The sequence below is a fragment of the Aspergillus brunneoviolaceus genome (genome assembly GCF_003184695.1).
Source record: "Aspergillus brunneoviolaceus CBS 621.78 unplaced genomic scaffold BO95scaffold_22, whole genome shotgun sequence".
Lineage (NCBI taxonomy): Eukaryota > Fungi > Ascomycota > Eurotiomycetes > Eurotiales > Aspergillaceae > Aspergillus > Aspergillus brunneoviolaceus.
Genome location: NW_020290752.1, coordinates 132,681 through 157,761, shown reverse-complemented (window position 1 = coordinate 157,761; position 25,081 = coordinate 132,681). Strand labels below are relative to the sequence as shown.

Below are 25,081 nucleotides of genomic sequence, written 5' to 3'. Positions count from 1 at the left end.
TGAAGACATGATAAGCCTAAAGGTTGCTCAAGAGGTATTCCACCGCTCCTTGCACACTACCGCCAGACCGACGCAGAGCTGCGATGTTCCTCTCAAACTCATAGAATCCCATATCGTTCAGTTGACGGAGCTGCTCGGCGTAGCGTTCTTCGGGAGGACGGTTGTCTTGGGGAGCAGCAGGAGCTCCAAAGCCTTCCCCAAAAAGTGCAGCAAAGGGATTACTGCCAGCCGCACCGGCATTTCCTGGTGCGCCACCCATAGCTTGCATCATCTGCTGAAGCATTGCCGGATCCCGAAGGAAAGGGTTCTGTTGCGGGTCAAGGGGATTCAGGCCAGCTTGCCCGCCCTGGCCTCCAAAAAGAGCAGGGTTCATGAAAAGACTGAACGGGTTCTGAGGCGCTTGCTGCTGATTCGATCCTGAAGTAGTAGTGTTGCTATTGTCACCCGTAGTGCCCTCAGACGCTCTGTCGGTAGAGCCCGGCTGACTGTTGCCGGCTGCGGTGGGTGGGGCTCCTCCGAAAGCCGGGTTTCCTCCAAAGAGAGCAGCGAAGGGATTGCCGGCACCAAGGCCCGCGGGCATGAATGGATTGAACGGAGCGCTGGGGGTGGGTGTGCTACCGTTATTGTTGTTGTTTTGGGTGTTGCGATTCTCTTCGGGGGTTGTGTTAGTGACACCCGGGGCAGGGAAAGCGCTGCCACCAAGTCCAGCGCCACCCATAGCTCTCTGCATCTGCACCATCTGGCGAATTGAGCTAGGGTCCGTGAGCATACGACGGAACTCGGGACTCTGGAAGATCTGCCGTGCACCGGGGCCCATGTCGCGCAGCATGGGGTTCTGCTGGATCATCATATCGATCATTGCAGGGTTCTGTAAGGCTTCGTTGATTGTAGACTGGAATTGGGGGTTCTCGAGCATGCTCAGCATCGTGTCGGTATCCGGAGGGGGGCCCATCTGGGAGTCGATAGGTTAGCGATCATTCTGTAGATAGCGTTGAGCTGTCTTATACGTACTCCGCCGTCTGGACCAAACATGCCAGCGCCAGGAAGCTGCGCAAAGCCCGCATATCTAGCCCCCGTCAATCCGGCAAGAGGGTTGTTGCCCGTGCCGGCTGCGAGATTCGTAGGCACCCCGGTGGCGGGAGGATTGGCGGCAGCACCAGTGGGCGCCGACGTAGAGGCACTCTGGGTGGAAGCCCCAGAACGTTGGTTACTGGCAGCGCTCTTGACTAGATGGATGGTATGTCCTTCCTTGATATTGTAGGTGGCGAGAGTTTCGTTGTCCTTCAGAACTCGTCCGGAGTAGATTAGGCGCTGACGTTCCGCGGGGGTATCGGCATATTCCGAGGTTGCGAGCTTCTCTTTTAGATCCGACACTGTTGTTGACAACGGAAGGGTGAGTGTGTATTTGGCATCATTGGAGGACTTGACAGTGAAGGTGATAGGTGAATCCTCGGTCGGGGCGGTTTCATCAGCCATGATCTGCTGTTGGCCGGAAAAGAGGTCGCAAGAGGGGCTTGAGAGGAGGATCACGTCACAAAGGTAACGGAGATTACAAGACAGCAGGTGAAATGAATGCGATCGGGGAAGGGAGGCGGTGATAAGTTGCGGATGACTGTTGGTGTAGAGTGACGTGTTAAGGAGGAAAGGTGTCAAATCTCGTTGCAACGAACCGAACGGGGGGTGGATCGCAGCTAGACTCAGACTAATGTTAATTATGATAAGATGGTGTTGTCTTGCTGAGTGAGTGAGTAACCTACTGAGTAACTTAGTCTACCGCCGACCAAGGAGGGATCGATAGCGTAACCGCCGCCGTGGGTGGAAGCGGGCAGAATCCCATCGTCCGCCTTTCCGGTGGGCGGGAGACGCCGGGTGTGCTGCCATACGGTCTAGAACAGTATTTGAGTAACTGGACGGGGTTCTTGATACCAGTACCGGTTATTGTATGTAATGCACGTGACATTACAAACCAAGCAAACAGCACAAGCTCATTTCCTTTCTCGCATCGGAATTTTCACACTTTTAATCCTGGAAGTGTCCTGTCTCGTACAAGACCTCTCCTTCACAATCCATCCTCATCCCCACCCCCCCTCCCCCTCTACTTGCGAGGACACTCGTTCTCGAGAGTCCTCCCTTCTCAATTGCCTTCTCGGCAGCAATGGGACTGCTTTCACTGTAGTGCTTCCCTGCCTGCAATTGTGACGTGACGTAAACAACACACCCCTCCCCTCTTTCATTCCTTCCGGTGCAAGCTCTGTGAGAGCTCAGTCTGCCCATCATGGCTACCACCTCGCACATGTTCATGTACTCCTTGACGATCCAGCCTCCTACTGCTGTGACTCAAGCTATTTTGGGTCAATTCGCCGGAACCAAGGAGCAGCAAATCGTCACAGCGTCCGGCTCCAAGCTGACGATTCACCGTCCCGATCCTACACAGGGCAAGGTCACTCCGCTCTTTTCACAGGATGTCTTCGGCATCATTCGCTCTCTGGCAGCTTTCAGGCTAGCTGGTAGCAATAAAGGTATGCTTGATTATTCTCTGCCCCTGCCTGGTCAAAGATCATCATAGTGATTTTCCAAGCTTTCCGGGCAGCATGATCCATCTCTGCCGAACCGTCCTACTCGGTGATGGGACGTGCCCCGGTCGGCGAACCTTGATGCTGGGTGCTAGTCGTGAAAACGGTGCTGAGACCTGCCTATAGATTATATTATCATTGGCTCGGATTCTGGACGCATTACCATCATCGAGTATGTCGCGGCGCAGAATAGATTCCATAGGATTCACCTCGAGACCTTTGGCAAGTCTGGCGTTCGTCGAGTGGTTCCGGGCCAGTATCTGGCGGTCGACCCTAAGGGTCGAGCCTGCATGATTGCGTCGGTGGAAAAGAACAAGCTCGTCTATGTTCTGAATCGGAACTCGCAGGCCGAGCTGACGATCTCTTCACCGCTTGAGGCTCACAAGCCGCAGACATTGGTCTTTGCCATGTCCGCTCTGGATGTAGGATATGAAAACCCCATCTTTGCGGCACTGGAGGTGGATTATTCCGAGTCGGATCAGGATCCGACTGGACGTGCTTTCGAAGAGATCGAGAAGCACTTGGTGTACTATGAGCTGGACCTCGGTCTCAATCACGTTGTCCGCAAGTGGTCTGATCCCGTTGATCGCACGGCATCCTTACTTTTTCAAGTCCCCGGCGGTGCAGATGGCCCCAGCGGTGTTCTGGTCTGTGGGGAAGATAGCGTCACATACCGTCACTCGAACCAAGATGCCTTCCGCGTGCCTATCCCGCGGCGCAAGGGTGCCACTGAAAACCCCGAGCGCAAACGGCATATCACCGCCGGTGTCATGCATAAGATGAGAGGAGCATTCTTCTTCCTTTTGCAGTCCGATGATGGCGACCTTTTCAAGCTCAACATTGACATGGTTGAGGACGATAATGGTCAGCTCACAGGCGAAGTGAGACGGCTCAAGATCAAGTACTTTGACACCGTTCCTGTTGCTTCCAACCTGTTGATTCTCAAGAGCGGTTTCTTGTATGTGGCAAGCGAAGCTGGTAATCATCACTTCTACCAGTTTGAGAAGCTGGGAGATGATGATGAGGAGATTGAATTCTCCAGCGAGAACTTCAATCCGGATCCTACAGTGGCCTGTGATCCTGTCTACTTCCAGCCAAGAGCTGCAGAGAACCTCAATCTCGTGGAGACAATCAACTCGCTGAATCCGCTGATCGACAGCAAAGTTGCGAATTTGACGGAAGACGACGCTCCTCAGATCTATACGATATCTGGCACAGGCGCTCGCAGCACCTTTAGAACGCTGAAACACGGTCTAGAGGTGTCTGAGATCGTTGAGTCTGAGCTTCCCAGCGTCCCGTCTGCGGTGTGGACCACGAAGCTGACTCGCGCGGATGAGTTCGATGCCTACATTATTCTTTCATTCGCCAACGGCACACTTGTGCTCAGTATCGGCGAGACGGTTGAAGAAGTGACCGACACCGGTTTTCTCTCCACTGCCCCAACGCTTGCTGTTCAACAACTCGGCGAGGACTCGTTGATTCAGATCCACCCTCGTGGTATCCGACACATCTTGGCCGACCGACGGGTTAACGAGTGGCCTGCTCCCCAGCACCGGTCAATTGTGGCAGCGACTACAAATGAACGCCAAGTTGCTGTTGCTTTGAGCTCTGGAGAAATCGTGTACTTTGAGATGGATGCGGACGGTTCCCTTGCTGAGTACGATGAACGCCGTCAGATGACCGGTACTGTCACCTGCCTGAGTCTAGGTGAGGTTCCTGAGGGTCGTGTTCGTAGCTCGTTCCTCGCGGTCGGGTGTGATGACTCGACTGTGCGTATTCTTAGCTTGGACCCAGATACTACGCTGGAAAGCAAATCTGTTCAGGCTCTTACTGCGGCCCCGTCGGCTCTGAACATCATGTCGATGGCGGACTCTAGCTCTGGAGGCACGACGCTGTATCTGCACATCGGACTACACTCGGGTGTTTACCTCCGAACATTGCTTGATGAGGTTACTGGCGAACTATCAGATACTCGTACACGATTCTTGGGATCCAAGGCCGTCAAGCTGTTCCAGGTTTCTGTCAAGGGACAGACTGCAGTTCTCGCGCTCAGTTCTCGTCCTTGGCTAGGCTACTCGGATGTTCAAACAAAGGGCTTCATGCTTACACCACTTGACTATGTTGGGCTCGAATGGGGCTGGAACTTCTCGAGTGAACAGTGCGTGGAAGGCATGGTTGGTATTCAAGGACAGAATCTACGGTATGTTTGACCCTTCTCTTCATTCTTTCCCAACTTCTCCACCGATCATATGATGAACACAAGGGATCCGAATATCTATGTGGATCAACTTTATTTTATTTTCCAATTGTTCCTACTGAGATCATTACTGTCACACCATTTTTGTCTGGATGTTGTGTCACGAACCAAGCTAATTGTGGCTTTCAGGATTTTCTCCATTGAGAAGCTCGACAACAACATGCTACAGCAGTCAATTCCACTTGCATACACCCCGCGACGCTTTGTGAAGCACCCAGAGCAGCCGCTATTCTATGTCATCGAGTCGGACAACAATGTCCTTGCTCCTGCCACGAGAACACAGCTGCTCGAGGATGCCAAAACCCGTGGTGAAGATGTAACTGTCTTGCCACCGGAAGAATTCGGTTATCCTCGAGGCTCTGGTCACTGGGCCTCTTGCATCCAGGTCGTCGATCCCTTGGAAGCTAAATCAGTTATCTATACCGTGGAGCTTGAAGAAAATGAGGCCGCAGTCAGCGTTGCAGCAGTTCCCTTCACCAGTCAGGACGATGAGACGTTCTTGGTTGTTGGAACTGTCAAAGACATGACGATCAACCCTCAGTCTTCTGCCGGAGGGTACATCCACATCTACCGTTTCCAAGAAGACGGTAAAGAGCTGGAGTTTATCCACAAGACCAAGGTTGACGACCCTCCTCTTGCCCTTCTTGGATTTCAAGGCCGTCTTATCGTCGGTCTTGGGTCTTTGCTGCGAATCTATGACCTCGGTATGAAACAACTTCTCCGTAAGTGTCAGGCGCCGGTTGTGCCTACGACCATCGTCGGTCTGCAGACCCAAGGAAGTCGGATTGTTGTTAGCGATGTCCGTGAGAGTGTCACCTATGTCGTCTACAAATACCAGGAGAATGTTCTGATTCCTTTCGTGGATGACTCGCTCTCCCGCTGGACAACCACCACTACGATGGTTGACTACGAGACAACTGCTGGTGGTGACAAATTTGGCAATCTCTGGCTGCTGCGCTGTCCCAAGAAGACTTCCGAGGAAGCGGATGAGGATGGCTCGGGTGCCCATCTGATTCACGAACGTGGTTATCTGCACGGAACCCCTAACCGCCTGGAGTTGATGATCCATGTCTACACCCAGGACATTCCGACCAGCTTGCATAAGACGCAGCTGGTGGCGGGAGGACGCGACATTCTCGTCTGGACTGGTTTCCAAGGCACCATTGGAATGCTGGTTCCCTTCATCAGTCGGGAGGATGTCGACTTCTTCCAAAACCTGGAGATGCAGTTGGCTGCACAGCACCCTCCTCTCGCTGGTCGGGACCACCTGATCTACCGCAGCTACTATGCACCCGTCAAAGGTGTCATTGACGGAGATCTGTGTGAGATGTATTTCTTATTGCCTAATGACACGAAGATGATGATTGCCGGTGAGCTTGATCGCTCCGTGCGCGAGATCGAGCGCAAGATTTCGGTGAGTCACTTTCGCGTGCTATTGAATTATTCGTGGCGATAACTAACCAAGAATGCAGGACATGCGCACCAGGGTGGCTTACTGATTTTGAAACGATGGAGATTCTTGGCGTCTAATCGGGATAACGTCGTGTATGCGGGTTCCTAGATACCCATAATTGATCGCAATGCCCATCATCACTTGTACAGTTTCCGCCATTCGGGTTTTCGGGTTTGGTGGGTTGTAGACCGGTAGAAACTTCCTGTTGCATGTCTCTTGCCTCGCTCGGTTTTCCGTTTTCCTCTCTCGGATGATCTTGAGCTGGATGCCGCTGTGTTTCTATCATCAGAAAGAGTGCAGATCGGTATGAGACGAGAGAAAAGGCATTTCTTCGGAAATGCCCTCGACGATCTTTGAGTACGATTTTATCCGTTGTTCTGCCACGGATCTCATCGTAATTTATAGTCGAGACATTACATTATATTCGAGCCTTGGTTTGTTTGTAGCAATCAATATAATATAACATTCTCTGCATGAGAATTGATTCTCTTTCCGTGGTGAATGCTCCCTGCATAGCTTATTCTTACTGTACCTGTAGCTGTTGCGACTGCTAATGCTGATTTCATCGCTGCTTCTATTCAACTAGAGGGATGATGCATTCGATATTGTCAACGGCACACAAGGTAAGTTACCGATATAACTTCTCTAACTTCTTCGTCGACCCACCAAATCGCCGTCTATCGATCGCCTTACCAAGTCCAATCCTACAACCGAATATCCCGATCAATGACCCTCGCAGCCGCCAAGCACTTCTCATCGTGAAACCGCGGCGCAACCACCTGGATCGCGCAGGGCGCACCGTCGACGGCGTCGGTATGGTCTGCATTTTTTTCCAGCATTAGTCAAACAAAATATCCAGTGATTCCTAGCGATTTCAAGCATGCATATATCCAGCTACACGCGAAGATTACAGCCAGCTGCAGGGGAAGATAGAGGGTCTTGACATACAACTCGGCTGCACGCCATCCGTCAGGATCATCGGTTCCGGATCGAGGACCTTGGAGGCCTTGCCGTAGGGGATGATGCAGGCTGGATACTGTCGATAGCAGAAGCTAATGTTAGCATGCATCCCTATCTTCAATGACCACAGCGCAAGAATGAGACAGAACATACGTCCACCAGATTCCACACAAGGGTGTACGGCGGCCACCCGAAGGTATCCCACTCGACGGCGGGGCTCTGGGCCCCGGGGGCGAGGACGACGTCTAATTTGTTGGTGACGAACGTCGCGCGCCACGCGTCGCTGTACTTCTGGCGTTCCTTGTGGAGGGTATCGATTAATGTGAATGGGGAGACGGTCTCGTCCATCGGGACGGGGAAGGGGCCTGTGAACATTGGGGAACTGGCTTTCGCGACGGAGGCGACGGGCGGTTCGCCGCTGGGGGTGATGTGGTCTTCGCTGGGGCCGTAGATGAAGTATTGGAAGCTGAGGCGGTTAGCGTGGGCGAGGTTGGTTGCGAGAGCGAGGGTTGTGGAGGGTGAGGGTGAGGATGCGGTGGTGCTGTTGTCGTCGTTGTTAGGGTTCAAGTAGACGATGCGATGGCCTTTCTTCTTCAGGGCGTCTATTGCATTCTCTAAGGCGCGTTTCACGGGGGGATGGAGCGGGAAGTGTGCGCATTCGCCGAGGACACCGATTGTTAGTAGCTGCTGCTGCTGCTGGTTTATGGCTGCTGGCCTGCACCAAGGCGCTGCGATGGCGGTACTGTCGTATCGCCAGGGGGATGCGTCCAGGATTGTGGACATGAACAGCTCCAGATCCTCGAAGGATTGAGCCAGTGGGCCGGCGGAGGGCATGATGCCCGGCAAGCCCTCCATGGCGCCGCTGGCCTGGCCCGCGAACGGGATGCGGGCAGTGGTGGGCTTGAAGCCGTAGACGCCGCAGCAGAGGGCTGGGATGCGGATCGAGCCGGCGATGTCGGTGCCCACGCCGAGGATGGAGCCCCGGAGGGCGACGAGGGCGCCTTCACCTCCCGTCGAGCCGCCGGCGGTGAGGTTCGTGTTGTGGGGGTTCAGGGTGCGGCCGTAGATGTTGTTGTCTGAGTCGCCTGTCTGGGATTGTCGTTAGCATATGCTGTACTGTACGGTGCAGTCGCATATCTCCAGACCCGAAGAGAGGAAGCACCAACTCTACTCATCCATATCAACCACCAAAGTTGAGGGTATCCCTCACCATCATAGTCTGCGGCACATTCGTCTTGACGTACAACACCGCCCCCAGATCCAACAACATCTGGACCAAAGCGGAGTTCTCCTGCGCCGGGCCATGTCCCAGAAACGACACATACCCGACGCTGGTATCGACCCCCTCCAGGCGGAAACTATCCTTGAGACTAACCGGTAACCCATGCAACGGACCGACGACCTTCCCCTCCCGCGTCAGATAGTCATCCAGATACCTTGCTCGCTCGAGCGCTCGATCGAAGAAGTGCTCTGTCAGACAGGATGTCTATATTTTTGGGCGGAGTGTGAGTGTCCTGTCCGGCGGGAGAACTCGACTGGAAGCGCAAGTGGGAAGGAAACGAGACAGACCAATTGCTGCGCGACGGCGGCGCGCTTACAGAATGCGGTGGTCACGGCGACGGCGCTGACGTCGCCCCAGGCGAGGCGCTGGAGTAACTGGCCCGCGGTGTAGTTCTCGGTGAGGTCAAGTTCTGCGGAGGTGAGGATGTTGCTCTTGGCGACGGCGTCGAAGGCCAGAAGGTGGCCGTTGGCGGGGAGGGAGGCGCGGAAGGAGTCGGTCAGGCGCCAGGCGGAGGGGATTTGCGAGTCGAGCTGCTTGCGCTTGTGGGCGACGATAGCGCACCAGTCTTCGGGGTCGGAGAGTTTCGTGACTGTCATGCTTGGTTGGACTTGCGATCGCGGGAGTATGATGGAGTCAGAGAAGATTGTAAGATTGTGTGAGCTCACCTGGGTAAGAGGGGCCAATTGGGACGTTTATATACTTGACTCGAATGACAAGTTCATCTCCGACTTGATCTGCCGCGAGGAAGAGGAGAGGAGAGGGGCTTATCGTGCTGTGCAGTGAGCAGAGGTGAGGGGATCAACACAATCTACTAAGTAGTGCGTCCACTTGCCTATTTGGGATACCTCCGTGTCAGTGGGGTCTAGTGTGCTGACTGGGACATAGCATATTATCTACTGAGATGTAATCATGTTCAAGCATTCTACTCAGTTCCTATGCATGCGCACCGAGATATGAAGAAAGAAATCATATTCCAATTGTCTCAATTGGTAGGCTTCATCACCACATCGTCCGGCGTCACGCCCCCAAAATTCGTCAAATAGTACGCATCAATGACAATCCGATCCTCTACGCAGGTCATCACCCCAACACAAACCAGCCCATTCAACCAGTTATACTTCCCGGGTCCTGCCTCGATCCTCAGGTGCGAGAAGAACTCCACATCATCCTGAGTGACCGTCGGCGGCGGGCGTGACAACGGATCCTCCGCCACCTGTCTCGCATACGCCGTCCCCGGACCGGGACGATAAAGCCCATGGGCTTGAATATACAGGTAGTGGCCGTCATCGGTCTTCGCCGTGTAGCGCGCATCGAGCGTGATGGACTGCAGTTTTTGATCAGACACCGAACCTGAGACAATCCGAGTGGTGGATACTCACATGCGTCCCTTCAATCATGGTGGACCAGTCCGCTCCCCCCAAAGGTAGGACGGTTCCTGAAAGGCCCCCCGGTCCCTTTAAGGTACCACCGACGATGTTCGCGATACTCCGGATGACGCCCGCCGCGTGGGGGGCGCCAAGATTGATCTCGTCTTTGTCGATGTCGCATTCGAGGCGGTAGAGGTATGTCAGGTCCGGGCGGCGCATGGGAGGGGTCTCCGGGTAGAAGGCATTGCCGGGGGAGGAGGAGTGGTTTTGGGTTGAGTGCATATTGCTGCTGCGTCGGAGGGGGTCTATTTGGAGAGCTTGATCACTCAATTGCTGTTGTACCCCATTCAATCCAGTTGAGTTGAGCACAAGAGTACCGCGGCAATGCCATGATTTATCTGCGTTTCGCTCTGGGGCTCAGAATAGAAGCTGGACGCGAGTGGTGTTGTTCATGTAAGTAGAGTTGGTGAGCCCCGCATCACGAATGGTACCTGCGGGGAAATGCTTATCGTCACTTCCTAATGCGGCAGGTCGACCCTTCTGCCGAGTCTTGTCCTTTAAACCTTCCAAGTTCTGTTATCAATTGTCAATCTTCGGCGCGCGAGGAACCCGAACTCAATACTGAGATGAGTGTACCTGATACTAACGCTCCGATTAGATAGACTCTCCGGTTGCTCTGGTCTGGCATACCTACTGCATGAATACTCGTCAGTCAAGGTGCTCACTCCTTCGTATCATTTAGCTAAATCGTCCGCAAGCATCTCGCAATCGCCAAACCATAAAATATCACATCCGCTATTCAGAAATTCCTCGTCCCCCTGAGACAGAAAGAAATCGGTCATGGCTTTCGTTCAGGCCGCATTCTCCGACCCTAGAGTCCCTCTTCAGGACCGACAAGAAGCCCTGAACCGCGCATTCGCCGATCCAGGCCTTCCAGCACCTCACGGCATGCCCTCTTTCTGGCTCAAAGACCCCCCATTCTCTGAGCTCGCAAGCTTGCAATCCGCCGAACTCGCAACAGAAGCGGAGGTTGTGATCATCGGCTCCGGGATTACGGGCGCCTCCATCGCTAGGACCCTATTGTTGAACGCATTTGGCGAAGGAATCCATGAAAAGAGGCCGTCTGTCGTTATACTCGATGGCCGTGAGGTCTGCCATGGCGCGACGGGCCGGAATGGGGGCCACATCCTTGAGACCGCGGAGGAATTCAGCTATTTCGAAGAGACGTATGGAGTGGAGACTGCGATCCGAACCATGAGATTCCGCCTCGCACATCTGGCGGAGCTGCTTCGAGTGGCAGACGAATACGGACTGAGCGAGGCTGCCCAGGCCCGGAAAGTCCAGTTCCTGAGCGTTCATTTTGATGACGACAAGTGGGTGGAGACGGTGCGTTCTATCCGGAGACTCAAGGAGTGTATGCCTGCCGAGACGGTGGAATGGAAGATTTTCGAAAAAGCCGAGATCCCGAAGGTCAGTTTGCTTCTCAGCTTTTAGCGTATCCGAAGAAGACCTGAAGGATATGTGTATTTCCAAGAGGTTCAGACGCTTACAATAAGACACAAAAGGAATTCTCTCTGGCCCCAAACGCTCGAGGTGTCATCGCCGGGCCCGCCGGCGCCATGTGGCCGTATCGCTTCGTCACCGGCTTACTGGCTCGTCTGCGCGAGCAGTATCCCAAGGACCTCCGGATCGAGACCAAGACACCCGTAACGGCTATTCGCGAGAACGCGACACCCACAGACCCGTCCGCACTGCGATACTCGGTCGTCACGCCGAGAGGAACGATCCGAGCACGTCATGTCATCCACTGCACGAACGCGCATGTCGGTCACTTGGTGCCGGGACTGCGCGGCCGCATCTACCCCATCCAAGGAACAATGACGGCGCAGAACCCAGGGCGCAGCTTCCGACCACAAGGAACCGAGCACTCCTGGCTGTTTAACTATGAGCATGGCTTTGACTACCTGACTCAGTTACCCTCCGGTGGGGAGACAGCCAACAAGATGATGCTGGGAGGGGGCTTTGGGCAGCATGCAGATCGAGGGGTTATGGCTCTGGGCGTCGCTTCTGATAACGAGGGAGTCCCGCCGTATACGCTGAATCATCTGAAGAAAACGCTCCAGAAGGCGTTCAACCAGGAATATTGGGGCGAGTGGAGCGCTGAGCGGGATGTTGACACAGCGTGGACGGGAAACATGGGCTTCAGCGCAGATGGATATCCGTGGATCGGCAAGCTCCCGCATTCTGCGTCTGGCCGTGGGGAAGCCGTGGAGGGAGACGAAGGCCCTGGAGCCGAGTGGTTGTCGTGTGCGTTCTCGGGCGAAGGCATGGTGCAGGCTTGGCTGTGTGGGAAAGCAGTAGGTATGCTGGTGTTGGCCCATGATGGACGATGGGCCGGAGAGGTGGATCTCTCGTGGGTGCCTGATCAGATGTTCGTGACTGAGGAGCGAATCAAGAGATCGGTTCTGCCACGAGTGGTCCCCGATCATCGTGCGTCGCAACTGTGAGAGATATCTTCGTCTTCTTGTAGTATTTGTTAAATGGGATCGGCAATGTATGTGAGGTTCAAGTGACAGGAGAGTAAACAGGACGGATGTGGTTTCTTGTCAAAAGTACCAAGAATGGCAAGTACTGCATGGATTAGAATCAAACAAAAGAAGTAGAAAGAAAGAAACCAAAATGACATGGTATTCGAAAGCTACATAGCAATACAGCAAGACAGCAACATCTCAAAAATCCGTGCTCATGACTCAGAACAAATGCCTCCATCAACAAAACCTTCTAAAGTCTCTATCCATTCAGATATCCAATTTCAGGGGTTTCCAGCCCCACCCTTCCTGATATTATCGTACTGCGAAATGGGGTACTCCAGCTGGTTCTCAGTCTTATCCAAGACATTGACGCCCCCAAGATTATCGACCAACTGTATGCCAAGCGCGTCAGCTTCTATACATCTAAATAATCCATCCTCTCCAAGCGAGCAAAGCAAAACCAAGGGCAAACCCACCGTCACAATCAAACTATCCTGACCCTTCCGATCCCCCGAAGTCTCCCAGAACATGCCCCCGCCCAGACACCTGTTCTTGATGTACTCGGCCTTCAGCTTGACGATATTGGGCGTATCGTAGCTGACCATCGTCTTGCGGGCGGCATCGTACGAGAAGCTGGCACCGATGTCGTTGAGCTCGGTCACGCTAGCCCCGGGCTGCGGGAGGGCCTTGTAGTCCCAGATGCCGTTCTCGTAGCTTCCGCCCCCGACGCCGTTGAAGGGCTTGCCGGGTCCGTCGGTGTTGGCGAAGGATCGGCCGTAGATGGGCATCCCCAGGTTGATCTTGTGCGGGGGGACGCCCGCGGCGGTGTACGCGTTGATCGCTTGGTCCGTGTTGAAGGGGGTGGAGGCCGGGTTGTTGGCCGCGGGGTAGAGGCTGGACGCGTGGCCGGCGACGGGGCCCCAGCTGCCGGCGTAGTCGTAGGCCATCAGGTTCCAGAAGTCGAGCTGGGCGTCCATGCTGGCGAGGTGGAGGACGTTGTAGTTTGTGGGGCCTGTGATGGGGGTGGGTCAGTTTGGGGAGTGCTTGCTGGGCGGAGGGTAAGCGGAAAGAAAAAGAGAAAAGAGAGAACATACCCGCTGGAGAGGCAACGCTCAGCAAGAAGTGTTTGCCCTTGCCATGTTCCCGTCCGTACTTGTCAAGTTCCTTGCAGCAAAAAAATGGTTAGCCATAAGACGAATGGACCAGTAAACTCAATATCAAACACATACCATGCGCAGCTCACGCAGAAGCAAAACCATATCGTTCGCCTGGGCATCATTTGCAGGATACTGCCGTAAGGAGATTAGTATCGGGTGTTTCATCTTCTGGAAATCCTGCATGCAGAGAGACATGATGACGACGGCAATGACACACTTACCTCCCAATCAATATCCAACCCATCAAATCCCACATCGCCCATCAACTTGACCGCAGTCGACGCAAACCTCTTGCGTCCCTGCTCAGTGCTCGCCGGCGTGGCAAAGTTACTCGAGTAGGTCCACCCGCCAATCGACAGCATGACCTTCATGCGGCGGTTCTTCTTCTTCAAGAGGAAGAGCTGCTTGGTACATCCGTAGGCATTGTTGCCGACATCGTTCCACGAGTCCCCCGGGTAGTGCTTCTGCACATCGGACCAGGAATCAGTAAGGTAAACCTCGCCGTCCGCGCGGATGTTGGCAAAGGCGTAGAGAACGTGGGTGAGATTCTCGGCTGCAATGTCCTGCGGATTGTGGTTTCTGGCGTAGATTGCCTGTTTCCCCAGAAGAGGATGTTAGGGATTCATGATGTGACCCAGTGTTTGAATTGGTGGTGGTTTTATAGATTGGGGGATCTCACCCAGTTCACAAAGTATGCGACTGACTTGTAGCTCGGGGGCTGGGAGCAGTTGACAGGCTTGGGCGAACCTTTCACACGGCCGTGATGACCCTGCGAGAGACTGGGGGCGACTCCAGATGGAAGGGCAGCGCCGTGGATCATCAGTCCACCCAGGGCACATAGAAAAGGAATGATGGTTCTCATGTGAGAGAAAGAGTGGTCTCAACAAGTTGAGTAAGAAGACAAAAAATAGTGTTAATCGAGAAAGGAGGGACACGAAGATCGAAGCTGGTAGACGAACTCAAGGAGAGAGGAAGTTGTGACATGAGAGAGAGAGAGAAAGACACGAAGCGGGAGGGAGAAGAAGAGGAGGGAACAAGGAAGAGTCACAGAGATGACGCAGAGAGGGTTGGTGAGGCCTCTGACAGCATTATATAGTCATCACCAGCTTTGAGTCAACCCCATCTTCGTCCCGAATATCTCTCTCTCCTCGAGGGAACGAAACGAAAGTGTCAACCCAGCACAGCAGTGGAATCAAACGTGCATGCCACCTGTTACACCTCTCCCCGTTTGTTATTTCTCGGCCATGCATCATCCTACCCACCCAGAGTGGCATCTGTCACAGAGTCAATCCATCCTTTAGGCCCCATGATGGGTCGAGACCACCGCCCTTGATCACAACCGACAACGGACGAGGTAACAATCAATGAAGTGATCAGAGTGTCTCACAGAACTGACTTGGCCTCACGTGTGCCTCGATCCCTAACAGAGTAAATTCAAAGTAGATGCTCACAATCAGACCAATTCAATTGGGAGACAAGAAGCCCCATGATGCAACGGCCGCGAAAGAAGCAAATATCAGGCACAAGCGAAGAAGGTTTCCCACGGATGCGTGAATGTATCATGCGCTGCAAGCCATCCGAGTCACCGCTGATGGGTGGAGGGGCTTGTACGACCTCCTTCGCCCTGACGGGGATATTGATGGGAATAGCCTCAGATTGAGGCCGGAACAGGCAAGTAGCCCCGAGTCCCGACTCGGCTGTCGCTGGCATATGCTCCTTGCCGTCAAAGCACATTCACCGCTCTACTCGGGCACTAAGAGAGTAACTATAATAAATGTGTCAAGTCCAAACAGGTCATAAGAAGTCCATTAAAGTCTAATGCTCTATCTAGTAGTCATGATATTAATTAACGCTATTCAGCATTACCTAGTCGGGTCAGATAATCCCAAGTCAAACTTTTTTCCAGTCATAGATAGCAAAAGCTAAACCAGGCAATTGGGTATATTGCAACAAAAAGTAAAAGAAAAAAAAATCAACCATAAACGCCCTTCATCGTAGCCAGTATTTCAAATGCACCTTGCAGATGAGATTGCATCAATGAATTTGCATATTAGCAGGCCGTTCTCATACGCCCTGGGTTTGCTGTGGCCGAGGGGGGAAGGATCCTTGAACGGTCTGGAAGTAGATGGGCGGTGCGCACGGCCGTGTACTCGGGAGGTGTAACTTCAGGCTCCGAGATCCAACGGGGCGCGATACTGCGAGGACTGAAGAACTCGGCATTGACCTCCTCCTGCGTGATCTCGACCACGGTGTTTTTTGGTCGAGCGTCAGCTTGCGGCTGACATGTCAGCTGGATGGGGATCTTCAAGGATGTCGTCGGCGTCAAGATGTTCGCGTTGGGGGTGTGGTAAGAGAGACTGAGCTCAAGGCTGTAGATGCGGGCGACGAGGCAGGAGTGGAATGTGGGCACAAACGTCTTCGATTTGGGTAACGTGATTGGTACGACCACTGAAGCTGTGTAGAAGATGTTTCCGGAGAATGAAGCAGACGGCCCCGGCAGAGACTCCGTCGAGGACGTCGAGTGCATGGAGTCGCGGCGGGGGGCGTCTGCACTCGTGTGCTTGGTCCACTGCGCCGAGGCTACACACATGGTCGATAGTGGCACAGCTTCTGTGAACATTCCTCGGCCAACCTGCGCCCACGTTCGGATGGACGAAGTCGAAGGGTAATCGCCCCACGGCTCCGCACTATAGAAGGTCGTCGCTCGCAGTCGACTCCACACTGTACCCAGACGCGGGGGTTCTTCATTTCCAAGTGGGTCAAACCGAAGATGCACGGTTGCCACAGTGCTAACGATGCTTGTGTCGTCGTTGCTGGTAGGATTCAGCTGGATAGGTTTCGGTTGCGATGCAGCGACAACGATGCGCCCCTGCTTTCCCCTCATGAAACCACGCTTGACGTCTTTTTCCTTGCGCACGCAGTACAGGGTCTCATCATCCGGAATGTTGAGGGGAGGCTCTTCATCCACCATAGGCACAACCCGGATTTTCTTCCCAATCGAAGCGAGGGTATCAATTGAACCGTTCTGACTGAGGGGGTTTCTCTGCAAAGTTGCACGAACGATATATGAGATCCGGCACATATCAGGGGTCAGGTCGTCGAGAAGCGATTTGCCGTCACTGGCCAGCATGGGGTCCCCAAAGGTGGGCGGAAGCATGGTGTGCGATTGTTCGACGTGGATATTGGTTTTCGGGTGACTGCAGACATGAGGCAGTAGGCGTTGCGGCACCACGAATACAAACGGAAAGTCATAGGTGCGTCCGGCCTCAAGGATGCGTGGAGTGGGATATGCTGCATCCTCTATGGGCTGCCGAAGTCGTAGGAAGGTCTGGTAAGCGCCTGTTCGGCCGGGCATCGATTGTCGCTCTACTGAGGTTCGCGAGGTGCCTATGGAACAATCAGTAACTAAACCAATTATGGTCTCCTTATGTAGTGTTCATTGTACCTTCAAATGTAATCTCCAACTCATCGAAACGAGTGTCATGGTCCACCGTAACTGTTGCTGTGCCCTTGATGGTGTCTCCGGTGGTGTACACATTGACCAGGCCATCGTGTTGACCATCCAGGTCGATGTTGACCTTGGGGCGGGAGCGAACCGAGAAGCGCCCGACAGAGCTGGAGCTCCGCGACACGCTCGAAGCACTCGTCATCCTTGTTGTTGATGAAAGTCAATCAACGTTGGACTTGTCGAGCACGGGCGGTGAAGATGAAAGGATATTGCTCAATGACGAGCAATTGGTGAATATGCAATGACCGCCAACCAGGACAGCCTGACGGGGTGTTTGGGTGGTATTGTTGATCGGCGGAAGTATAAGTAGGTAGGAGTATGAGAAGTTCGGATCAGGAGTAAAGAAGAAGCAACACAAGAAAAATAATGCGAGATGCAGGGACTTTTTATTCCCGACCAGTCAGTCACTCAAGTGCAGTCAATGGTGACACAAACAAGAATTGGTAGGATCTTGATAGGAAAACGAGAATCCCAAATAAACCCCCAGTCCCAAAAAGGTACCATATATGGATTCCAGGGAGCAAATTGGCAATGGGCAAGTATGTAGGGATGGGGTGACGGCAGTTGCGGTTGAGTAATAGAAAAGGTACAGTGGAGATCGTTTGAATCCACTATTCTTCTTTGATGTCCGTGGTTTTCCGTTCTGATACTTAGTTACTACTGAGTATCAAAAAAAAAATCAAGAAGTCCCTTGGTGAAGACTTAAAGGCTTTGAAGATGAATGATTGAGAATCAACCACCAAGGTTCCTGTCCTGAGTCTGTGGTTTTAATACTCATAGACCGAAGGCCAATATCCTCCAAATCCTCAATCCTTTTACCTACCCAAGATGAGTCACGCAAAGAGCTGATAAATCCAAGGAAATAAAGCGAAAGAGAAAATGCACGTGCGACATCTCCAATTCGTTTGTCTGTTTGTTCAATCCATTCAATTGATTCAATTGATTCATTCAGTTTTCTCCCAATACTTGCCATTCTGGACTAGCGTACCCCATATCCCGCTGGGAAGAGATTCGCATTCTGTGGTCGGGACTGGCTTTAGCTTTGCATGAGGAATGGACCCTCCACTCCTGGTTTGTTGCGCGCGCCCTTTGCTGACATCGTTCGGGCGAACACAATTGAGGGAAAGCGTCACGCCCTACGGAACAAGCAGCGCGCGCCCCTCCCTCTCGTGTATGGATGGTGTGTGTGTGTGTGTGTGTGTGTGTCTGTGTGGGTGGTATGTCCGCGGGAAAAGGCCCGAGTCGGTGATGATGATGACGCAGCTGGGCCATGGCCAGCACAGTCCAGAACCCCCCCCCCTTTCTTCTGCTGTGACTGACGCTCGAGCATCGAGTCCGTGATGAAGTTGATGATCTCTTTTACGGCTTCCCTCTCCCGGCGCTACTATCGGCTGTCTCGTGTCATCGACAAAGACGGATGATCGACTCGACTGCTTTGTATGCGAACACGAAACTCAGATGCTAAGTTAACCACGGAGAACATTATTAATCATAAATCCCCAGCGGTCTGGGCATAGACCCTCGAGATTGATTGATGGAGGCTTCAAAAAACGATCACGAGGAAGCTCGGGATTTCCTCACCATCCTGATTGATCAAATAGAAACTCTGCCCACTTCTCCCCCAGAATCTAAGCCCAAACTGGGGCTGGATTTGCGAGCAAGAAGGAGTCATCCCGCAATTGCTAGCCGATGTCTGACGTCCACGAGTCGATGCTCCACGCCTTCTTCTTCTTCTTCCTCTTCAAATTTCACGCCCTTGCAATGACATGACATGCGCAAGCCACAAGGGCGTTGTTCGCTTGATCTGTTGCCGATGACGGAGCATTTGACGCGGTCTCATTGGTGGCCTCTGCCGGGTCAAGGCACTTTCTCAGGCTTCTCCTGAAAGAGAAGGAAGAAAGAGAAAACTGCGTGAGAAATCCTTGTTCTGTCCACGCTGCCCCCCCATCTTGCTCTGGCTACACAACAACAGGAAGAAGATATCAATCAATTGCACCATCTTATAGAGTGATCGCAACCACAGGCGGTATCTTGACATTATATTATCCTTTGCTGTTATGTTATCCGGACCCAGACGAAGGTAACCGCCCCGGAGTTCCCACACTGTCCAGACCAGGGCCCCCCGTCGGGCGCTCCATTTCTATCCGCCCTTAACCGAGATTCAAGCACGTCTTTTCTACTTTTCCTCGCGCTTTTGGATCTGCTTCTCCGCCCTCGCCCAGCCTCTTCGCGTGTTTCCCGACCCAAATCACTCGCATACAGTCGGCCCGGTCAAGTTCCCCGGCCCTGGCCCTGTTGGGCGGCCAGTTCCCGATACCGATGGGCCTTGGCCCGTCGGAACCGCTTCCCGTAGATTACCATCACCACTAGCATCAGATTTACCCCGAGACTAATGAATCCCACGGTGATGAACATCTTGGTTAGTCCGTAGGTCTCCATCCACGGACTAATCGCGAATGGAATCCCAATGCTGAACACATTGCGCATGAAGGCCACGCCGGTGAAGGCGTCTCCCGTGAGCTAGACCATGCATTAGCTACCTTCGACACGTTCGCTATAGTGGGATGAAGATGGTGTCTTACCAACACATGGCTGTCAATGACTAGAGTCAAGCATGCGTCGCTAATACTGCCTAGGCCAAAGCCGAACAATGCCCCACCAATGCTGGGGTAGATCCAATGCATACCCTGGACGAACCACACGTCAGCGAGGAAGGTTGCTTTCAACCCCAAAAAAAGAGAAAAAGAAAGAAAAGAAAACACAGGTCACTCACCCGGTCCAGAGTCACGCCAAACATTATCAGCCCACCACATAGTGCGATTGCTGGCATGTGGAGGATATAGAGCCGCATCTCCGGCTCAAAATAGCCTTTATTACGTCGAGCAAAATATCGAAGCGATCGGTCTCCGAGATACCCTCCGTAGAACGATCCGATTAAGTTCCCAATGAATGGTCCAACGCTCATGAAACCGATCTGTTCCGGGTTAAAAAGGTAGGGTGGTAGCGGGAGGACAAGAGAAAGAACGCTTGACATGATCGTGAGCCACATGACGCCACACGCATACTGCAGGCCACAGCACAGCACGGCAGGGAACGTGAAAAGGATCTCAAAAGGCCGATAGTAATATAGCCAGATGGGTTCCGGCGTGTACGTCACGAGAGCCAATCTCTGCCGCCAGCTCTTCATTGGGACGCTCAAGTCGATCTCAACACGCCCAGCGCTGGACGCTTCAGTTTGAGGAATTATATCTTCCGTGATGGCCGATTTGCTATCTCCCTTGGTGCTAGAAGCTGGCACCACCTGCGGTTCATCGATAGATTCCTGCGATTCGTGAACTCCATCTATCACCACAGTATACTTTGTCTCTTCGTAGATAAGCATGAACAGTACAAAGATGATGGCGTTACAAATGCCAAGCGTACGGTATGACATCCTCCAGCTTTGGTGGGTTGCCTGCAGACCGGCTGCCATGGGGGTCAAGAAGCTCTTGCTCGACGTCAGCTGCGATGCTCAAGATCAAGACTCGATAATCAGAGGCTTACACCAATCATCATCATCGTCATATACAATGCGTTCATTGTACCGCGGTGATGCACAAAGAAGATGTCCGCAATCTGATGACGTTAGCGCAGCATCTTTCCGGAGGCAAGAACACGCACAGTAAGTTGGACAATAGCCTCATTGGTCGCACCGGCCAAGCCCTGAATGAGGTTTGTGATGTAGAGCTCAGAGAGGCTCTTGATCTCTGCCGTCCAGAAGGCAGTTACAAGCATCAGCGCGGTGGAGATTAGGTAAATGGGCCGACGCCCATATTTCTTCGCCAAGGGAATAAACATGACGCAGCCCATAGATAGGCCCACCGAGTTAACCGACATGGCTCGATTCAGTTGGGTATATGTGACGTTCAAGTCCACCACCATCAGTTGCCAGAAGATGAGCTGAATCGAAAGCCTACAGGTGAAGATGTCAGCCATGAGCCTCAAAGGCTGTTATTCAGTTGCCGACTCACGCAGTGAAAATGAGACAGGTGACTGCCAGTACTAGTGTGAAGTTCACAGCTTTGCGCGCGGTACTCCAATTCTTTCTCGCTCCACGCGTGTTAGCGAACTCCCTTTGTCTTTCGAAGAAAGGTGTTTTACCAGAGGCTCGTTGGGGTCGCTTGAAGGGACCGGGCTGAGGAGGATCACTTGCTGACCTTGAGTCTCATCCTCGCTCTCTGTATCTCATTGTCAGTCTCTAGGCTGCTATCATGTAAGAGAGATTCTTACTTTTGACGAAGAGGAAAGTGCCTGGAGGTAGGTCATCTTCCACTCGATCCTGAGATAGCGAGCTGTGGCCTGCCATCAATGTTCGCCCAGTGCAAAGGAAGATGGTTGAATTGTGAGAAAATGTCACAGAAAGGCCTTTGATGATGGTTTCTACAGTCAGGCTCGAGGTATGCTTTGGGTGAGATGATATATAGTCGCCCGCGCAGACTCACGCCTTTGGTGGCGCAAGGAGTCCCCGACATTCCATTGCCACGCGGCCCTTGCTAAGAGCCGTAAACCCTATCATGATAGATGATGGCGATGGAGATCACGAGTGCAGTTGAAGTGAGTACGAAATGCGGGGAGACCGAGTGTTTAGTGTTTGGACCAGGCACTGATAGATAAGAAACCGCCTCAATCCACCCAGACGGAGTCCTGAGGAGTTGATCAAATCCCAACGAGGAAAGGGAGAGCGGGTCTGGGGGTCGACCTGCCAACAAGGGAATAGCCTCGGGCTACCTAGTATGAAGGCGCTTCGCTACCTTAGATATAGCATCACACAAAATCAATCACTCTGTATTTTCATTTGTTGTTCATGCCGAACGGATTGGTGTCAACTTGAAGATAAACGTCTCGAAACGCTGCAAGTTGGAGATGATCCAAAGCCGATCCCAAGAAGGAAGGTAGACACCTTGCCACAAACATTCAGAGTGTGATGATGTGGATGATCTAGGCTGACAAGCGACTTGACTTGTACTTATCTATAGGTTAAATCAAGTTCATCCCAAGTTCATCCTTGCCATCAGACGATAAAGAGGCGGTTCATTCGTGGTGACAGAGGGCCAGTAGCACCCTGGTGTCTTATCGGATGAATTTTGGGTCCCAATACCTAAGCAGATGGCTTCAACTCCTCGTTTGGATTTCTTTCGAGTTCATGATGGTTTGGTCACCTGCTTATAACATTTGCTGGACAACTTTGAATGACCCCCTTGAGTCGAATAGATCTTCGTTCAGTCAGCGCAGTCGCACACACAATCAGTCTCTCGTTCTCGAATGACCCGCTGATCCGATGGCTACGGCCTGCTGCTGCTCCATGGATGAGGCAGCATACGAGCACATTCAACTGGCAATATCGTCGGGTACAACGGTTCATATCTGAGGGACTTGTTTTTCAATCGGCTCCGGTACATCAGATTGCACATTTGTTTCCATCAAATCGACAGGTGTCACAAAATTCAGCCGTGATCCAGAAGATACCAAACTCTCGTGATGAAAAGGATGCTGGCGTAGCTATCATGCTATACCCGCCTTCCAGACAAATCAAATGGACGATCGGAAGGCTACTCCTAATTGCAAAGGTTTGGTTTCTGGATCTGATAAGCCCAGTGACAGACAATGGGGCAAAAGTGAAGGTCGATACCTGCTCTCCCCCCAACTGAAGAACAACAGTTCTTGATCATGATGAATGCTAACCCAGTCACACCGCAGCGCGTGGAGACCCTTATGAAGTCTCACGAAAACTCACTCAACGCCATCAGAAAAAGATATGATGTAAACGATCTGTGGTATCTTGAAGTATTAGCTGTTCATCCTTCTCTTCAAGGCCGAGGATTGGGCAGCATGGCGATGCAGTGGGTTCTGGACCGTGTTCAGGATTCGCCGATTTTCTTAGAGTGCACAGCGGAGCAAAATGTGAAGTTCTATGAGAAGCTAGGATTTGAGGTTGTTGAAAAAGTGGATTTGACCGATGAAAAAGACATCGCCAAAGTTTGGCTCATGTTTCGACAGGCACAGAATCTCAGTTCCTAAGTGTAGTTATCTTGTATGATCCTGATCAATACAACGCAATTTCCAACCCTCGCACATAAGCAAGTTCATGTATGCTGGTTTGCTCAGGGCTAGATATCCACCATTCCTCGAGGATTTCCGACAAGATCTGCAAGAGTCGCTCATTCCCAGGCGGGTCATGAAGGTTGTCACCCCAGCCTTTGATCAAGGCTTTCAGAAATGGTCTTTCATTCATGATATGGGATTCCAATGAAGCAACAGTCAGAGGGTAGAAGACCGCATTCAGAAGCAAAGTACCTGCTCCCTCAGGCTCCTTTGTCGCTCTGAAGATCGCATCCAGATTACTGAAAATGCGCAACACAAGCACTTCCGTGGTAGGGAGAGCTCGTTTCCGGAGCGCTGTCTCTTGATGGTTCTCTGGTTGTGATACGATCATATCATCAAATCGGTGCAAGCGACGATGTCTCAGGGCCAGAATTCCCGCCGATCTATAAGCTTCCCACAGCTGGCATTGCAGCAACGTCCCCTGGGCACCAGGCCAATTCCAAAATTTTTCTTCGTTGGCCTCTCGAGTGCCAATACAGGAGAAAATATCGAGTAAAGACCTTGGAAGGCCGCTTACCACCTCGACATCATGACCTATTTCTGAATTGATTGCAGTGGGGTCTTTGCGTTCTCGACAGTGGTTTCTCCAGAAACCAAGACAGGAGTTTCGGCGACCAATGGTAAAAGTAGGAAGATCCATCACACCCATTACCTCGAAGAGATGTGTGCGGAATGTACTGGTTTCGGACAGAAGGTTTCGGAACCCTTGCAACTGAATGATACTGTACATACCTCGGAGGTGCATCGTCCACGGTGTGCCACGCAAAACCTGATTGATTTAGTATCCTTGTTGATGGAGGCAGGAGGTTAAGATGGACATGAGCGCACCCCAACGCTGCAGAGAAGAAGCCCCGCTGCAAGTGTACCATCCGGCAAGTATGACGCACTGTGTGCCAGTTCGGATCTAAAATGGTTCAGAGCCGCGTCGTAATACTCGAAGAATCGAGAGCCAATGTCATCGGATATTGAAACTTGGAGAGCCAGGCAGATGAAGTATAGTGCATCGGATTGCTGAGAAAGTGTAGGAAGTTGCGCTCCCAATAGACTGGCAGGGTCATCGGTCGTTGTTGAGTGTAAAGTGTTAACGCCTGAAGTAAGGACTGCACAATACTTAATCCTTCATCATCGAAGACACGGGGCCGAAGGGAACATTTGCATACATCTCTGGAAGAGTACCTCGTCTTCTTCTGATCGCTGTCGTGCTTCGGGGGACGTTAGTGGAGACAGGTCAGAGGAGAAATTAGTGCTAGCATCATAAGCTGCCTCAAACGTGTTAGCAAGAGGCCAGTACATCGGTAGATGGACAACATATGGGACACGGTACATGCACTATTACTGCAAGGAGGGGATGCGGTAGTCCTCGTCTTCCCCACATTGGCGATATATGCAACTTCTTGCTGGGTTCGGCGCCTCTCACGACTCAGATCACGCCGCCGTCCTTTGCGCCTTGCAGGTACGGAGGTCTCGATTGGCTCTTCTGCTCCAGTGTAACGGCCTCGCGATGCAATGCCGGCTCCCCATCGCAGCCGGACCTCATATCCCTCACATTGGAGCCCGCGCTGAATGCAGGATTGGCAGTTGGGTCTCGTTCTATCGCATTTGCGGCGTCGGGCCTTGCACGTCCAGCAGCCGTGATGAGATCGCTGATGAGGGGTCGACATTCCTGATCGGTGTCATGAATTGGACGAAGGTCAGACCAAAATCGAGGTCATGATAGGCAGAAGCGGAAAGTAAAGACCTGCTTAAAATGTGGACCCTTATCAGACAACGTAGAGAGGGTGAGTGAGGGGAAAGTCGGAGAGATAACAACGTACCTGGCCGATAACTAGTCACAATAGCTTATCAGACGGGT

General features: G+C 52.6%; 10 protein-coding genes across 10 annotated transcripts; 3 read left to right on the top strand and 7 right to left on the bottom strand.

Moving 5' to 3' along the window:
• Nucleotides 1-16: 16 nt before the first annotated feature.
• On the bottom strand, nt 17-1,747 carry BO95DRAFT_410399 (ubiquitin domain-containing protein DSK2; the record flags this gene model as incomplete). Its single annotated transcript, XM_025584176.1, has 3 exons — nt 1,012-1,747; nt 487-952; nt 17-399 (listed from the first exon to the last, which is right to left on the bottom strand). Exons 1-3 carry the CDS (start codon nt 1,474-1,476, stop codon nt 17-19), a joined length of 1,314 nt encoding a protein of 437 aa, XP_025443727.1. The 5' UTR covers nt 1,477-1,747.
• Nucleotides 1,748-2,092: 345 nt separating this feature from the next.
• BO95DRAFT_441337 (DDB1/RSE1 family protein) lies at nt 2,093-6,412 on the top strand. Its single transcript, XM_025586157.1, has 4 exons — nt 2,093-2,519; nt 2,700-4,773; nt 4,960-6,244; nt 6,303-6,412. Exons 1-4 carry the CDS (start codon nt 2,276-2,278, stop codon nt 6,327-6,329), a joined length of 3,630 nt encoding a protein of 1,209 aa, XP_025443726.1. The 5' UTR covers nt 2,093-2,275; the 3' UTR covers nt 6,330-6,412.
• Nucleotides 6,413-6,987: 575 nt separating this feature from the next.
• On the bottom strand, nt 6,988-9,121 carry gmdB (general amidase GmdB; the record flags this gene model as incomplete). Its single annotated transcript, XM_025589652.1, has 5 exons — nt 6,988-7,103; nt 7,232-7,319; nt 7,397-8,332; nt 8,454-8,729; nt 8,813-9,121. The coding sequence occupies 5 exons, from the start codon at nt 9,119-9,121 to the stop codon at nt 6,988-6,990; spliced, it is 1,725 nt and encodes a 574-aa protein (XP_025443725.1).
• A 386-nt stretch (nt 9,122-9,507) lies between these two features.
• On the bottom strand, nt 9,508-10,174 carry BO95DRAFT_462233 (DUF3237 domain-containing protein; the record flags this gene model as incomplete). Its single annotated transcript, XM_025588898.1, has 2 exons — nt 9,508-9,849; nt 9,905-10,174. 2 exons carry the CDS (start codon nt 10,172-10,174, stop codon nt 9,508-9,510), a joined length of 612 nt encoding a protein of 203 aa, XP_025443724.1.
• Nucleotides 10,175-10,503: 329 nt separating this feature from the next.
• Nucleotides 10,504-12,399, top strand: BO95DRAFT_385980 (NAD(P)/FAD-dependent oxidoreductase; the record flags this gene model as incomplete). Its single annotated transcript, XM_025583495.1, has 3 exons — nt 10,504-10,599; nt 10,651-11,362; nt 11,458-12,399. Exons 2-3 carry the CDS (start codon nt 10,733-10,735, stop codon nt 12,397-12,399), a joined length of 1,572 nt encoding a protein of 523 aa, XP_025443723.1. The 5' UTR covers nt 10,504-10,599; nt 10,651-10,732.
• Nucleotides 12,400-12,589: 190 nt separating this feature from the next.
• On the bottom strand, nt 12,590-14,400 carry BO95DRAFT_410387 (glycoside hydrolase family 18 protein; the record flags this gene model as incomplete). Its single annotated transcript, XM_025584175.1, has 6 exons — nt 12,590-12,815; nt 12,900-13,435; nt 13,518-13,587; nt 13,653-13,712; nt 13,802-14,173; nt 14,260-14,400. The coding sequence occupies 6 exons, from the start codon at nt 14,398-14,400 to the stop codon at nt 12,705-12,707; spliced, it is 1,290 nt and encodes a 429-aa protein (XP_025443722.1). The 3' UTR covers nt 12,590-12,704.
• A 1,230-nt stretch (nt 14,401-15,630) lies between these two features.
• On the bottom strand, nt 15,631-17,230 carry BO95DRAFT_430491 (arrestin (or S-antigen), N-terminal domain protein; the record flags this gene model as incomplete). Its single annotated transcript, XM_025584961.1, has 2 exons — nt 15,631-16,967; nt 17,026-17,230. 2 exons carry the CDS (start codon nt 17,228-17,230, stop codon nt 15,631-15,633), a joined length of 1,542 nt encoding a protein of 513 aa, XP_025443721.1.
• Nucleotides 17,231-18,919: 1,689 nt separating this feature from the next.
• Nucleotides 18,920-21,646, bottom strand: BO95DRAFT_86053 (putative MFS transporter). Its single transcript, XM_025592282.1, has 8 exons — nt 21,358-21,646; nt 21,229-21,305; nt 21,099-21,169; nt 20,749-21,040; nt 20,632-20,703; nt 19,862-20,575; nt 19,671-19,775; nt 18,920-19,608 (listed from the first exon to the last, which is right to left on the bottom strand). The coding sequence occupies exons 1-8, from the start codon at nt 21,431-21,433 to the stop codon at nt 19,360-19,362; spliced, it is 1,656 nt and encodes a 551-aa protein (XP_025443720.1). The 5' UTR covers nt 21,434-21,646; the 3' UTR covers nt 18,920-19,359.
• Nucleotides 21,647-22,233: 587 nt separating this feature from the next.
• Nucleotides 22,234-23,145, top strand: BO95DRAFT_359427 (GNAT family N-acetyltransferase; the record flags this gene model as incomplete). Its single annotated transcript, XM_025582443.1, has 3 exons — nt 22,234-22,276; nt 22,339-22,748; nt 22,825-23,145. 3 exons carry the CDS (start codon nt 22,234-22,236, stop codon nt 23,143-23,145), a joined length of 774 nt encoding a protein of 257 aa, XP_025443719.1.
• BO95DRAFT_385968 (Zn(II)2Cys6 transcription factor) lies at nt 22,809-24,999 on the bottom strand. The gene is made up of 4 exons (XM_025583494.1): nt 24,554-24,999; nt 24,390-24,488; nt 24,058-24,329; nt 22,809-23,998 (listed from the first exon to the last, which is right to left on the bottom strand). Exons 1-4 carry the CDS (start codon nt 24,888-24,890, stop codon nt 23,171-23,173), a joined length of 1,536 nt encoding a protein of 511 aa, XP_025443718.1. The 5' UTR covers nt 24,891-24,999; the 3' UTR covers nt 22,809-23,170.
• Nucleotides 25,000-25,081: the final 82 nt, after the last annotated feature.

What these genes read in the sequence shown, in the direction of transcription:
- BO95DRAFT_441337 (XM_025586157.1), top strand. Translation starts at nt 2,276, where the DNA reads ATGGCTACCACCTCGCACATGTTCATGTACTCCTTGACGATCCAGCCT. An exon ending in ATTCAAGGACAGAATCTACG is followed by an intron (nt 4,774 to 4,959) that starts GTATGTTTGACC and finishes TGTGGCTTTCAG; the next exon opens with GATTTTCTCCATTGAGAAGC. An exon ending in AGATCGAGCGCAAGATTTCG is followed by an intron (nt 6,245 to 6,302) that starts GTGAGTCACTTT and finishes CCAAGAATGCAG; the next exon opens with GACATGCGCACCAGGGTGGC.
- BO95DRAFT_86053 (XM_025592282.1), bottom strand. Translation starts at nt 21,433, where the DNA reads ATGGCAGGCCACAGCTCGCTATCTCAGGATCGAGTGGAAGATGACCTA. An exon ending in AGGCTATTGTCCAACTTACT is followed by an intron (nt 20,704 to 20,748) that starts GTGCGTGTTCTT and finishes TAACGTCATCAG; the next exon opens with ATTGCGGACATCTTCTTTGT. An exon ending in TGACGATGATGATGATTGGT is followed by an intron (nt 20,576 to 20,631) that starts GTAAGCCTCTGA and finishes ACGTCGAGCAAG; the next exon opens with AGCTTCTTGACCCCCATGGC.
- BO95DRAFT_385968 (XM_025583494.1), bottom strand. Translation starts at nt 24,890, where the DNA reads ATGTCGACCCCTCATCAGCGATCTCATCACGGCTGCTGGACGTGCAAG. An exon ending in CGAGGTACTCTTCCAGAGAT is followed by an intron (nt 24,330 to 24,389) that starts GTATGCAAATGT and finishes AGTATTGTGCAG; the next exon opens with TCCTTACTTCAGGCGTTAAC. An exon ending in TTCTTCTCTGCAGCGTTGGG is followed by an intron (nt 23,999 to 24,057) that starts GTGCGCTCATGT and finishes TAAATCAATCAG; the next exon opens with GTTTTGCGTGGCACACCGTG.